Source organism: Gavialis gangeticus, unplaced genomic scaffold, assembly GCF_001723915.1.
Source record: "Gavialis gangeticus isolate Ggan-Ray unplaced genomic scaffold, GavGan_comp1, whole genome shotgun sequence".
Classification (NCBI taxonomy): domain Eukaryota; kingdom Metazoa; phylum Chordata; order Crocodylia; family Gavialidae; genus Gavialis; species Gavialis gangeticus.
The window spans coordinates 260,281,730-260,295,913 of NW_017729032.1; the positions used below are offsets into that span (position 1 = coordinate 260,281,730).

The window sequence follows — 14,184 nt, forward strand, 5'->3', positions numbered from 1 at the left end:
ACCAGGAAAGTTGGATGCACGGCCTGCACTCGGTTATTGCTTAGCTCATGGCTGTTGCCACAGCAAGTGGCCGCTTGCCCCACCAGCCCTGATGCCACTACCCCATGCCAGGGCCATTTCTGGCCCACAAAGAGCCCCATGGTTTGGCCTAGAGCAAGTTTGACATCCCTGCGTTATTGTATGGCAATACAGTTTTGGTGCATGCAGCCTAAATTCTGTTCTTTAATGACACCATAAAGTAACTACACAATAAGTCTTAAAATGGATTAATACTAACGATTCCAAATCAGATTAACTCATCTTAAAAAGATACTTTAATTTTCTTTTTAATCTACTTCAGATTGTACCTGAAAAGGAGAGTCACTTACAAAAAAAATTAGATTCCTGGCTTGGGTGGAAAATGCATCTGAACAAACTATAGAGATGCAGCTTGTCTTTCCATAATATCATGAGTGTTTTTTCTTCACCCAAATAGTTTAGTAGCTTAATAGTCCTATCTATTCTATGTTTAAAGTTCAAGCCCTTGTCCCAGATTCTAAATGCAGCTTCCTTTTTATGTAGACACACATAAAATAGTAATACAGTATTCTTTTCTGCTATTACATCTGCTGAATTCTCCATTTTGCTCAATTCTTAGCTACATCACAGTGAGTCACTCAAGCATGCAAGTGGTATTAAAGTCTGTGAGGCTGTGTACAAACCCCCCTGCATATCCAGAAATAAGTGTTACGGATAACTTAGTATAATTTAATTGTGTTTGACCAACTGCCATTTTACAACATTTCTGAGTTGACTAATGATCAGTAACAATGTATACCTCATTATGTATATGTCCCCAGAATGGTTTGGCGAATATTTTTTTATTATTTATCAAAATGTGTGAAAAGTTGCCCCAAGAACTGGAGAAAAGGAAGTGCGTGGCAGATATAGAAGTGTTTTAACCATTATCTGTTGTTACCACGTTTGCTGTGCAACGTTTCAAAGATATTTGTTATGAAAGCTGTGGGGAAAATAAATACTGTACTACTAATAACTTATTTTGTATTTTAGCTATCTGTACCCAGATGGACGAAGTTATAATCCTGATCTGACAGGATTGTGTGAACCCATGCCACATGATCATATAAAAGTTACACAGGTATGTTACAGGTTACAAGTAAATACAACATCATCACTTACGTTATGCCCTGTTTGGCAGCTGTAAGCCTTTACTCAGATATTGAAGAGAGATTCATGAGTTAAAAATATGCCATGGACAAAAAAGACTTTGATAATCAAGATGGTAAGCAGTAACACCTAAAGCTAATGCAGATGAGGTTTCTAGGAAAGTTGTGTCCATTTTAGGCCTTCTTGGGGAAGAACATATTTTTGCTGTTCCAAAACATTTTCTGCAGTACGTACTGAAGGTTTGTGCAGATTTAATTTAATTTGTTTATGTATTATTTATTTATATATTATAGTGAAGTCTAGCTAGTTAAATAAGTTTTTTGGTGTGGTGCTTTTGAAGTCTGAATATGCAATTGTATAGCTTGCTGACAGTGCAAAGGATAAAAAATACTGATGTTGCCATTCGGTTACCATTTCCTATAACATCTCTTATTTCTCTTGTGTGCATGATGGGCAAACTGGTGGAAAAGGGGAAAGCCACAGGAATGATTTAAGTAGTGTGTTTTGACTTAGGAGGAAAGATTAAAATGTCTCTGTAGTTCAGCTAAGTAATGACATGATACCTATCTCAAGATATTTGAAATTAGGGGGAGAAAACCTTCTAGGATACAAACGGGTTTGATTTTGAAATAAAGGGTTTGAGACTTTAAATTGGGTAGATTGAAATCTAGTTATCCGAAAATGTCTGAGTGACATTTTCAACAGAAGTGGAAGAAATTCCAGTCTACCTGTAACTCCTTAGATTACACTATGGCACATTCTTCTACTGGGACTAGAAGAAAGACCCATGAACTTGTTAGGTCTTTCTTCTCTGGTAGCTGAAAAACTGCCTTTAACCAGTTGATATTGTAGCTCTGGAATGAAGGAATTCTTAAAAAGCATTAACCCAGAGTTACCCTGCTGTGTTCTGCTGTTGGGAGTGAGCAGCAGATAAGCTGCTGTACTCTGGTGATCATGTGAGTTATGCTTAATGAGCAGAATTCAGAGCAATCCTGTGGGTGGTATAAGCCATGACAAGGATGGTGTAGAACTGCCTTCCAAATCATGTTGTTTCAGGTGACTCTTTTGTGGGGCATCATCATACCTACTCCTAGTGCACATGTGCTACAGTCTTCATAATCTGGGTTATATTCCTTACTGTTTAGGTTCCCCCAGTACTTTGTTCTGCCTGCTTGTTGCTCTTGGTTTCAGACTCCTATTTTATACCATGTTACCTGAATATTTTAACCTTCTTTCCTAGTATTAAAAAACCTGCTGTAGTTTAACTAGGGGGTGGTGACCAAGATTTGGTCTATGGGGCTACCAGCGGGTCCAGTATTTGGTGGTGAGGGAGCAGTGGCAGCATTAATTGCCATGGCTCCCAGAGCTGTGGCAGTTAACAGTGCTGCTTTTCTTCCTGCCACCAAATTTCTGGATTTTTGGGGAGCCCCAAAGCCAGATGCAGCCCCGTGTGTCAGATTGGGCTTGTGGGCTCTGAGAAGTTGGGCACCACTAGTCTCTTTTGTTTACGAAACTTCATTGCTTTTACTAATTGTGAAAAATTCTTCTACACCTCTGTTTCACATACTGTTTACTGGTTTTATTGTGATAGAACCTAGGAGCCCCAATTGATTCTGGCTCCCATGGTGGTAAGCACTGTACAAACAGCTTGGGGGAGGGGGTGTATCCCTGCTCTAGAAAAGGGGGTATAGTAGGAAAGGTTAAAATTAACTCCTTCCAGTTTTATCAAAGATTACTTGGTGACCTCTGGAGACCTGAGCTTCACTCCCCAATAGATGAGGGCACCCATTACTGAGGGTATGTCTGCATAGAAAAATGGCCGCACTAATCCTAATCAGGGTAGCATGAGTAACACTAGCAGTGGCAGATGCTGAGTTTCTTAGCATGTGTTAACAATAAGGACAGAAACTGTCCAGGTACTCTTGGTAGGTACTATGTTGCCTGCAAGTGCCAAGTCAGTGCTGCCACATTTTCACTGGTATTGCTACCCATGCCCATCCTCCAGCTGTGCTTCTTGTGTAGGTAGCCTGCTTCCTGCCTTTCTTGCATGCACTACAAGAAGTCTACCTCCTTCCTTCGCTGCATGCACAGCATTGCACCCCTCTTGTATATGCATGACTTGGGCATCTCCATTCCCTCCTGCTGTGCTGCTCTGCACCCAGTGGAGAGGTGGGGGGTGTGGAAGCCACAGGACAGCAGGGGAGCCCAGCAAACCAGGCTGGTGTGGCAGGAGCAACAGCATAGCAGGGTGCAGTGCCAGCCATGCCTGGGGCCCATGTTCCACATGCTTAACCCTTCAGGGAGTCGTGTGCAACCTGCAGGCCACCAGTTGGGAAGCCCTGTACTACAGCACTATACATCTACTCTGTTTTTCTGATTGTTTCACTTATTGAATTAATTCAGCTCTCCAGATGGCTTGTTTGCAGATGCTTTCCAGAGGGGTTTGGATAATTGAGGATATCCTGTAGCTAGATTAAGCTACACTCACACCTTCATTTTGCTGTGTAGACATGTTCTTAAACTACCATCACAGATGGCAGCCTTGTTAGCAGTTTTAGGACATTAAGGATTGAACAGACCATGCAGATTGAGTCTGTTTTCATCCTGAGATGTGGTCTTTCCGTAGGAGATTGGAGCCACATGGGGAAGATTGGGGTAGTTTTACATGTGCAGATCATACTGCATCTTTGTTGTGAATATAGGACTCTGTCCTCACAGCTGTCAATCCAGTGACTTTCACCAGCATTAGATTCATACTAAAAATCAAAATCTCCTGGTTGAGCATTACTCATAATCATTCTCTACTTTTTCCCTGCCAACCTGAGACCTTTTTCATTATCCTCTTCTAAATGACAGCCAAGAAAGGCTGGATTCTTCCCTTTGTGCTGAAATAACGATTGATAAAGACATATCTCCCTTTAATAAACCCCATACCGGGTGAAATCGGGTCACAGCTTCCTGAAATCCAAGCTGCACTTCTGGAACTAAAGCATCCCAGAACTGTTTATAAATGTAAATCCTGAAAGTCGAGAATAAACCAGTGCAATCCACTGCTTTTTCATGTTGTTGATCTTATCAGTGGCATTTATAATTAGATTCCACCCCCACCTCTGCATTTTTCTGAAGTATCTAATTCAGGAAAATAATAATCCTCCTAAAACTTGATAATGGAAAGAGCAGATAGTGAATAATTGTTCCTTTTTATGATTTGGATAAACTCACAAAAGTTAGTGGGAGAGCTTAAATACATTAAATGTAAATTTTATTCATAACACTTGGAAAAATATTTAAAAAAAACCCATAACTATTCAGTGCTTATAATGCCATTTATAATATGGCTTAACCTTTTAAGAAGGAAAAAGTAGGATTTTCAAGAACCTCATTATGGTTATCAGTAGATCTATAACAGTAGTGCCCTTTACTTTGAAAAGAGAATTTAGAGAGTGGGTAAAGTCTAATGATTGCTGTAAATAGTATTTAAGTACACTTACCATGTACTGATCACACTAGCGCAGCACTAACTTTTAACTTTTTTCTTTTTAGGAACAGTATGAATTGTATTGTGAAATGGGATCCACTTTCCAGCTTTGTAAAATCTGTGCAGAAAATGATAAAGATGTGAAGATCGAACCTTGTGGACATCTCATGTGCACTTCTTGTCTCACAGCATGGCAGGTACGGTCATAGTTCAATCTGTAGACGATAAGTATGGCTTACCTTATTATGGTCTTTGTAGTTTACCATTTACGTTCATCTTTTGCTTGCTTTCAGTGATGTCATTGTCTAGGATACTGTTTTAAAAAGATAAAACTGGTACTCTTTATGGGCTTAATCCTTGCGCATGGAAAGGTTACACAGGAGTCCTTAGGATCTGTGCCATGTTTACTAGTGGCTGCATTTGCTGACTCCTACTAATTGTAAGCCATTCGCAAATGCAAGATCCAAGGAGGAGAAGATGAATACTGGTCAGGTGGTTTCCACTCAGCAAAGGGAAATATGAGGCCAGGCAGCAGCTGGAAGTTGTATTAGTGACCGTCTGGAGTTTTATGTTGTATGAGGTGTTTTTTTGCAAGGTTCCCTTCTGAGCCATTTTCTTAAATAAAAAAGGACAAAATGCCATGGATAGTATTGTCAGGTGTCCCAATTGCACCCGTTACAAAGCATTGCCACCTGATCATGGATGGCTAAAAAAACCCCAAACAAACAAACTTGTAATCTCTTAATGATTAGTGTCTGGGTCACAAAGTAAAATCCCAACTGTCATAGTGTTTTATCATTACTGGGAGTCTGTCAGGCTTAATGCCAGTAAAGGTTGACCCCATTCTCTCACTTACAGAAGTTAAAGTGCTAGAAAAAAGTGTGAGAATTCCAGGTGACACAACTTGGGGAAGTTTTATCCAGCACCTACGTCAGTTGTCTGGAAAAAGAGAACAGTTGTTTTTACTTCAACACGTGCCCTGAATAATCAATTTGGCTTTAAAAATGAGAAGTGGAAAGGAGGGTGATTCCTCATTCAAGATCAGTGGAGCTCAAATTTTTAGAGCTATGGGCCAGGTGCTTGCAACCCAGCTGCACCACAGGCCACCACTCTTCTCTTACAGAAGGGAAGGTAGGGAGAGGTGGCTGCCAAAGTCAGGTGGATGGGGGGTGAGTTGGGGGGGATAGAAAAATAGAATTTATCTCCATCTAGGGGAGGGGAGAGTAAAACAGCATCTGCCATAGGGGAGTTCTCAAATACTATTTGAGTTGGTCTAGTAAAAGATATCAGATTTACTCAAAGAACCTTGTAGCTACAATGGGGCATACTTTTCAGATGCACCTGCAAAGAAAGAAGGAAGAATCAAAAGAGAAGTGCCAATTATAGACTGATATTTACACCAGCATGACCCCATTAACTTCCCTGCAGAGTCTTCTGGTTTACCCCAGCCTGAGATCAACACACAACCTGCTATTTTTGTCATTCTTAGCTGAAGGGTAGTTGATAGCAAGCTAACTCAGTAAAAAGGTAGCCCCTGGGTTTCTCTTCCATCATTAGTAAAGATGAGCAAAACTCAGGATTTTCCGTTTGGAGGGAAATAGCATCTTTTTTTCTAGAAATTCTAGAAAACTGTTTCAGAAACACTGACACCAGGGGGCTTCTGCAGTGAAGTATTCTCTGCCCAGGCTTCGCCCTTGCTCAGAGTTTCTCCTATTGAGTATCTGATTCACTGAACAGCTGCAGGGTGTGGGGGACTGTATTTCAGAAACAACCTGTGATTACGAGATTATCGGTTTCATTGAGCAGCTGTTTGGGATCCCTCTGGTTAGAGCCAGGACTTTTGGGCTCCCAGCTCTGTGGCAAAGAGCCTGAAAGTGCTGGCATGGCTTGCTACCCTAGAGCCATGCACAGGCCCTGAAAATGCCAGGTGCCTTGACTTGGGCTGTCTGCCAGGAATACAGGCTGGGTTTGTGGAGGAGGTAGTTTGCAGGGAGGGGACAGCATTATGTTGGATCTGGCACAGGTTAGTCAAACCCACAGTATTTCAGGCTCCATCAATTAGTATCTCCCAACCATCTCCAGCAACTCCATTTTTAGTTTCATCAAACTTCCCTTGCAAATTTAACTTTTGTATAATTAATGAGGATGAAGAAACATACTGTAGCAATGTCAGTTGTTACAGGCTGCTGGTGGGTTAGTGTTTAATTGCTGTCATAATGGCTCATTAGACATGCCTCAGGAGAGGTTTCCAGTTCTTTTTTTCCCTTGTAGTGAAACATCTGTGTTACTTAATAAATTGAATAAGCAACTTCAAATCTGAATAGAATGCTCAACATGATACAAGATAATTTACCTTTGTGGAGGTCAGTTTGCAACAGTCTTTCACTCTTTCAATTTAGTTTACTACTTTTTCATAAGACAACAGGAAAAGTGTAGCATTTTTACCCATGAGTCTTCCCCTCCTCACCTCCCCCCATATAAATGTGTTCTGTGTAAAAGTATGTGTATAAACACGTTTAATTCTTGCTGCCCCTAGTTTAGAATCTGCTTAGTTTTTTTTTTAAGTAGTGTTTTAAATAGCATAGCTGCAAACATGCATATACAGATGGATGCATCTTGGGATGGAAGTTTATCCATGTAGAGACCTCTTTCTTTTCACTTCACACTAGAGTTCTTATTGCTTGAAGCATGCACATCTCTCCTTTTGGGCAATTTATTTTTGTCTTACTAGACATATTTGAGAGAGCTTGGTGTTCTGGGAAAGGTGGTGATAAACTGAGAGTCCCAGAGGGGGGAAAAGCACAGGCAAAATGAAGACCTCCTTGTAATGCCCTTTCAGTAGATCCAAATCTATTCCAATAAGCTACTTCTAACATTGTGCAAAGAACTCTGAGGACAGATTTCTGTAGACTTTATAATGGAAACCATTTCTTGGCCATGCAGTTCTATGGGTTCTCTTCTCATGTGTTGAACAATGATGTCAATTGTGGTGATTTCTTTTGTGCTTTTGAGATGTCCACTATGAAGCAGATTAGTTTCATTTATTTCACATGGGCAATCCATATTCAATGCAGACTGAGATGAACTCAAACCAGCGATTTACAAGTCAGTGTGCTGTGTATCTCTCATTAGTTTTCAGAGCTGATTTCTTTCTTTGGAATGCCATTTTTGCTTGTGTTGGTGTTATATCAAATAAATGTTCTTAACTAACTGCTTTTCAAGCTCTTCAAAAATTTTGTGGCTTAGGTTTTTCTACTGTTGTTTGTTGCAGTCCAAAAATGTGCAATTTTGATTTTTAGGGCATGCATATATGTATGTAACTACCTGAAAACTCATGATTAATCCCATTGATTTCACTGAGACTATTTGTGACTAAAGGACCTATACCTATATGCTTAAACACCTCCCTTAATGGAGGTATATGTGCTGAATTTATAACTGTTGTATACATGAATATCAACATTATCCATTTTTAATATTAATTTTTTGCTTAAGTTTTCACCAGTAGTATTCACCTGGGATTACTTGCTGCTGTAGCTTATTAATATTTTTCTTCTATAATCATTTGCTGAAGAGTTTGACTTGAAGTTGCCCCTTGAATAGTTGGAGTATTTAGTATAAGCTGTTTTCCGCTACTGAATTTGGTAGATGGTGGAGAAACCTGGCTAGTAGTTACACTGCTAGTTGCCTTAAAATAAAAAGTCAATCCAGTTAATCAAGAATTGTATGGGGGGGATACTGTCTCAAAAATGTGAGTCGATTATATTTTAATTGAGTATGAAAGAATAACTATCTTTACAATTCCACTCAGTTTTAGGTAACCAGTTTCTTTTCTTGTTTCCTAAAGTTATAACTAATGTTTAGTATCTTCACCTTCAAACTTAAATACAGTGTGAGGATTGCAAAAGGAAATGCTAGAGAAAATAATGGTAGGCATGAGACAGCACCACTTATTGTCTGCCCTAGAGGCTCAGTACATTGATAAGACTATAAAGCATTAGTCAGGGTAGTAAGCTTGACATACCATAGGCAACAGTAAAGCAATTGTCAGATAAAATAAGGACTGTTCTTCTGTCCTGTAAAACACTGAATGGAGTTTGCTTGAGATTTCAGGATAGTTCTCCTTGGTTACAAGTTAATATTAACAACTTACTCTTGACTAACTCTCTGATAAACTAAGTGATGTCATGTCTGACATGTCATGACATGGTTTGTAAATTTAAATTAGATTTATTTTAACCTCCTAGGAAGTTTCAGATCAGACTTCTTAAAATGCAGTAGTGGTCACACATGTATAATGCCCGTCAGTGCAGGGGTTTTTTTTCCCCCAATAATTCTTGCTACTTCTCTTGAAAATGTGATCTGGTTTAGACTGTTATTAAAGAACCATTCCTTTTACTTTTATTATCAATGGCGTCATGTGATTACTCAGGTAAGGTGAGTAAAATCTACCTCTTGGAAAGCCATCTGGCAAGCTGTCTTGCAGTACTTATACATGTATTATCAAATAAAATGATGTGATGCAGGCAAATCATGCATAAGAAGTTGTTGATTTCATTTTCTGTAGAAATAACAAATGGAAAATCTACTGTTCCTTTGATTGCTAACAATGCTACCAGACATTACCAAGAATTGCTTTTTAGATGCTCTTGTATATGTCTGTAAACAGGTATTGAAACATGAACCTAAAAGACAAAATGTAGGCCTCTTGTCTTCATAATTCTTATTTTGAGATACCAATCTATTTTGATTTATTTAAAATTTAATAGTTAAATTAATTTGTAATAGAGACTTTTTAAAAGATAGTAAGTTTATTCTTAAACGTATCTTGTGTTCTATAAGGGACCTTATTTTAGACAAGAAATAGCGTCTAAAGATCTTTGGGGTTTTTTGTACAGGAGTCTGATGGGCAGGGATGCCCTTTCTGCCGCTGTGAAATCAAAGGAACTGAACCAATAATCGTGGATCCTTTTGATCCAAGGGATGAAAACTCAAGGTGTTGCAGTATTATCGATAGTTTTAGTATGCCCATGCTGGATTTGGATGACGAGGATGACAGAGAAGAATCCTTAATGATGAATCGCTTGGCTTCAGTGCGAAAGGTAATTATTGAACAATTGGATACTACCAAATGAGAACTGTATACTTGTCAACTTGCTGTAACAAGTGAGGGTACACTTTGACATCCCAAGTTCTGGAGCTATTTGAACAGGTCAGAAAAACACCACGTACCTTCATCAAAACAGTAGAATGCTCATATCCCTGAGCATCTGTCGGTTACCTTCTGTGTTTGCCTATAATGCCTTTTGTTTATCTGTAATATCTAAGACCCTCCCAAACCTCTTGTGTGAGAAGTAGTTTTTATCAATCTCCACTGAAACATTGCTTGCAGCTGGAAATCCAGTCATCTCACGTCTCTGGAGTCTTTCTCTCACTAAAAAATTCTTAATACTGCAGCTCATTGTTACGACAAAGTGAAATGCAACAGATTTTTAGCAATAATTAGTTGATTGCAAGAACACAGAACCTGAAATGCTCTTGATATAGGGTGAGGGGTGGGGTTGCAGGTACCGCTCATCTTTGGGACATAGGTTGAAAATGGGTGTGATCACTTACCTCATGGCACAGGGGCTGGACACAAGTTAAGAATTTCTGCTATAGCGTGATAATAAAAAACAAGCTCAGCTTCTATCAGTCAGTTGTTTTGAAACTATCTTAAAAAGCTTTCCAGTTGGTTTTCAGTATTGCATCATAACTCTCATTTTGCATTCAACTAAAGACAGCCACTAATCATTTGGGCCTTGCAAACTACAAGCATTGCCTCTTCCAAGTGATTGCAGCATCTCCCCCTTGTTTGCCTGGAATTGAAAGTGCAGAACTCTAGAGTGGGTCAGATGAGTTTCAGCTCTCTTCTCCTGAGCTGGAGGGTGCTGCCTTGCAACTGTGTTATAATTTCCTTACCCAGGAAACTCTTGTGGAACACTTTACAGGTTTCCACAGAGACATTTGGAGTGCTCTTCAACAAGTTGCCTTTTTATTTTCTAATCCTCTCATGTTCAGCTTTCCTTGTTGGACAGTGTTCCTTTTGAGCCTATTATACAAGATAGTTTTCTATATGGATATTCTTCATTTTGCCTGTTGTTATTTTCCAAGTGTTTTTATTTGCATTTGCTGCTTTATGATATCTATATTGCACAGTGTCACTTGAGTTATTAGTGATGTAAAGATGAGATGGCAAAATCATTCTTTTTTGGCTTTTAGCCACTGGAAAATCAAAGCAGCTGCACTGTCACAGATCAGGGGGAAGCACTGAGTTGAGCATCAACAACACACTCATATGATGCTACAAATTAGAACTTGCCACCATGTCCTATAGCATGTTTTAAACAGGTTGAAGTAATGGCATTAAATTCTCCAAGGCACAAAAACAAAGTCCTTTGGGGAAGAAGTGTAAATGCTTCCAAACTTGCTTCATCCTATGAAAGAATGAGTAGAATAAGTATGGCCACTCCCATGTGAGATTATCATTGTCATGAGGTATGGCAAATAAGTAGCATCTAATGAGCTGCTGTAACAAAGACTGCAGAAAGGTTCAGTAAAATTACCATGTCCACCATACCCTACTTGTCCCCTATAGAATCTTAATTCTTGAACTTTTCCAAAACATACTGATCTTTAGATCACGTTAGAGTGAAATTAAATGGGAGAATGGTGTCAGAGCCTTCATTCAGTGTGACCCAAGACTAAGGGATCCCTGTCTCTCAGAAGATATGCAGTGGGGCAGCTCAATCACTACTTGCAACATTCATCTTCACCTTAGTATTTTGTTTACTCTAACTGAGCTTTTCTAATCTCTTCCTTTTCTCCATCTTCTTTAAATCCATGCCATGAAGTTTGCTTTATAAATCTGTACGATAAAAGATTAGGTAAACATTAAACAAAGTTCTGTCTTGTTATATTTAAAATAATATCCCTGTTAAGATATTTAAAGACTGTCTTTATTACTCCTTAATCTTTATCACTCCATTGTGCCAGTGAGCTAAGAGTAATCTGCCATGCTGTCTTGTACAAGATAAGGCTTGATGACTTGCACGTTGGTTTGGGCAGGGTGGGAGGAAAATTTGGCTCAAAATGCATAGTGAGAGTTTTTGTGGGGAGCTAATAATTTATATCTATGAAGCTAAGACAGTTGTTTCATCTGAGTAAATATGTTATCTTTATAGTATACCACAGGGGAGGCACCAGCAATATTATAACTCCATGCATATTTAAATAGCTCATATCAGTGCACTGCAGGAACATTTTCTGCTGCTAAACCATGTGAAAACTTACCTTGTCTGAGGAATTCTGCAGTTCTCTGGAATTAATTTTATAGCTGTCTCCCTGCACCAAAAAAAAACTGGCGTTGATTCACAACATTGTCCTCAGATTACTTATGAGAAGTCAGTGAAACTGAGAGCTGCTATTTGTCATGGCCAGCCTCATTCCATAGGATGAGTAAGCATGTGCTTAATGAGTCACAACTGAAAGGACCTGGTTTCTCAAAAATCTAATGTAGAGGTTTGGGGGTTTTTCTTCTCCTTGAATTGATAACATCTCTGTTTGGGCAGTATAAAATCAGTCTTAATTATGATGCTGTTTATCATATTATCTGATTATAAGTTGATTCTACATACATATCAACCCCAGATTTTCAGGTTCAACTTTAGGTAAAACAGACTTTTCCCTGATTTATAAGTTGGTAACTACAAATAAACACTTTGAATTGCTGTTGCCCATAACAAAATCCTACAGCAGATCAAATAACTAAGGAAAGGGCCCAAAGGTACTAAAAATACTATATAACATAAAATTAAAAGCTGGCTTGGAAAAAAAGTCAAGCTTGCGAGGTAGGGTGGGAGGGGACTGATCCTGTGTATAAGTAGAATGTGATATTTATGGTTCTGCTTGGGAAAAGGGATGAGGGAGGGAGACTTACAGTCAGAACAATGCAGTATGTTCTTAAGTGGCATAATACTTGGTTTCAGCTTGGTGCATGCAATATAAAAAAGAAAATATTTGCCAAAAATATTGATAATATGTACATGTAATGTAGATATAATTTAGATAATATTGGAGCAATTATCTAAACCAGGGCTATCCAGTTCTTGGCCCATAAGGGGTTAAATTGTAGGTCATGGGTTCCTGTCTGGACACTACTCTCCCCATTTACAGGGTCATTACTTCAGCTGGTGAAAAAATACTTCAGGACCTTGCTTTTTTGTAGGTCTGCAAAGCCCTGTGAAAATTATGGAGCTGCATAAAAATTGTAATGATGATTAACTTTCTAAAAATTGCTTCTTTCCTCCCTGATACAGCTCTGACTGCTATCATAAAAAGTCAAGGACATAAGATTCAAATTGCACCCTTTGAAAAATGTAATAATAAAAAATAAAATAAAAAGAGAATCAGTAGGGTTACTTCATGTGGCAGAGTACAACTGAGGTACTCACCACTCAGTGTGGGCTGCAGCAGGCTGGAGAAGTCCTGCAAGGAGGTCAGTCAGGAGATAAACCCCTGAGCAGTCATTTTAAGGGGGAAAGTGTGTGGCAGAGCACCAATGGCATACTCTCAAGTTAAGGGGTGTTGCAGCTTTGTGAGCAGCAGGGAAAGCCTCTGTCCCTCTTTGAAGGGCAGCCTCCCACCTAATTACCATATTAATTATTTAACAACAAGGCATGGCAGGCAAGTAAGGCCGGCAGCTTGCACAAAGACAGGTGGGTGGCCAGCACTGTGATCAAGCCTGGGAGTTTGCTCCCTGTCACACTTCAGCACTCCAGTGCCCTTCTGATATAGCATAGGGAAAAGGGGACACTTGTTTTTCATGTACTGCAATTTAGCTGACTTGCACGTCATTTTCAAAACTTTAAAAAGTTAAAAAAAAAAATTAAATACATATGTCTGGTAGGCTGGCGTATCTGCCAACGTCTTATTTTATATGGCTCTTTATTTTTACTTCCCCTCCCCCCTGCCCTTTCTCTTTTCTTTCCTGAGTCCTCAGAGAAAATAGTACAATCTGTGCCATCTGCCTTTTTGCAATTACATTTCAGTTGCATCAAGATGGGGGCTTTGACTTTTATTGCTTCTTGTATTCAAATTTACATGATCGCCAGTTACAAGCCAGTTAAGATTAACGGTGAAGTTCACTGTTTTAGTGGTTCTTTTGCCAGGCTAAAACGTCAGAGGGAAATGCTTGGTTACCAAGTTAGTCTCAAACCTGAAAGGTTAGATTTTAATAGGTTTTTTAAAATACATAATAATTTGTATATGATAAAAGTGTGTTTGTGTAAGTGATGCATTTTGTTGGCCTGACAGAGAAAGAACAAACAGGCAATTCTATTTATGCAGAGTTATTATGTGGTTTTAAGTCCTCCTACAACCTTGAAATTGTTTCAGACAATATTAATATTTCTAAGACACTGTCACATTTAAGAAAAAAGGACTTACTCTATATAGCTATATTTCTACTTGAGTTAATAAAAGAGTACCCCTCCTCCCTC

At 39.0% G+C, this 14,184-nt stretch overlaps 1 protein-coding gene across 2 annotated transcripts in view; it reads left to right on the forward strand.

Moving 5' to 3' along the window:
• CBLB (Cbl proto-oncogene B) overlaps window positions 1-14,184 on the forward strand; it is a 214,898-nt gene that overhangs the window by 146,439 nt on the left and 54,275 nt on the right. For both annotated transcript variants that reach the window (XM_019525791.1, XM_019525790.1), the window contains exons 8-10: window positions 1,051-1,138; window positions 4,711-4,842; window positions 9,544-9,747. In XM_019525791.1, the coding sequence (XP_019381336.1) occupies window positions 1,051-1,138; window positions 4,711-4,842; window positions 9,544-9,747 (424 nt within the window). The remainder of the gene's footprint in view (window positions 1-1,050; window positions 1,139-4,710; window positions 4,843-9,543; window positions 9,748-14,184) is intronic.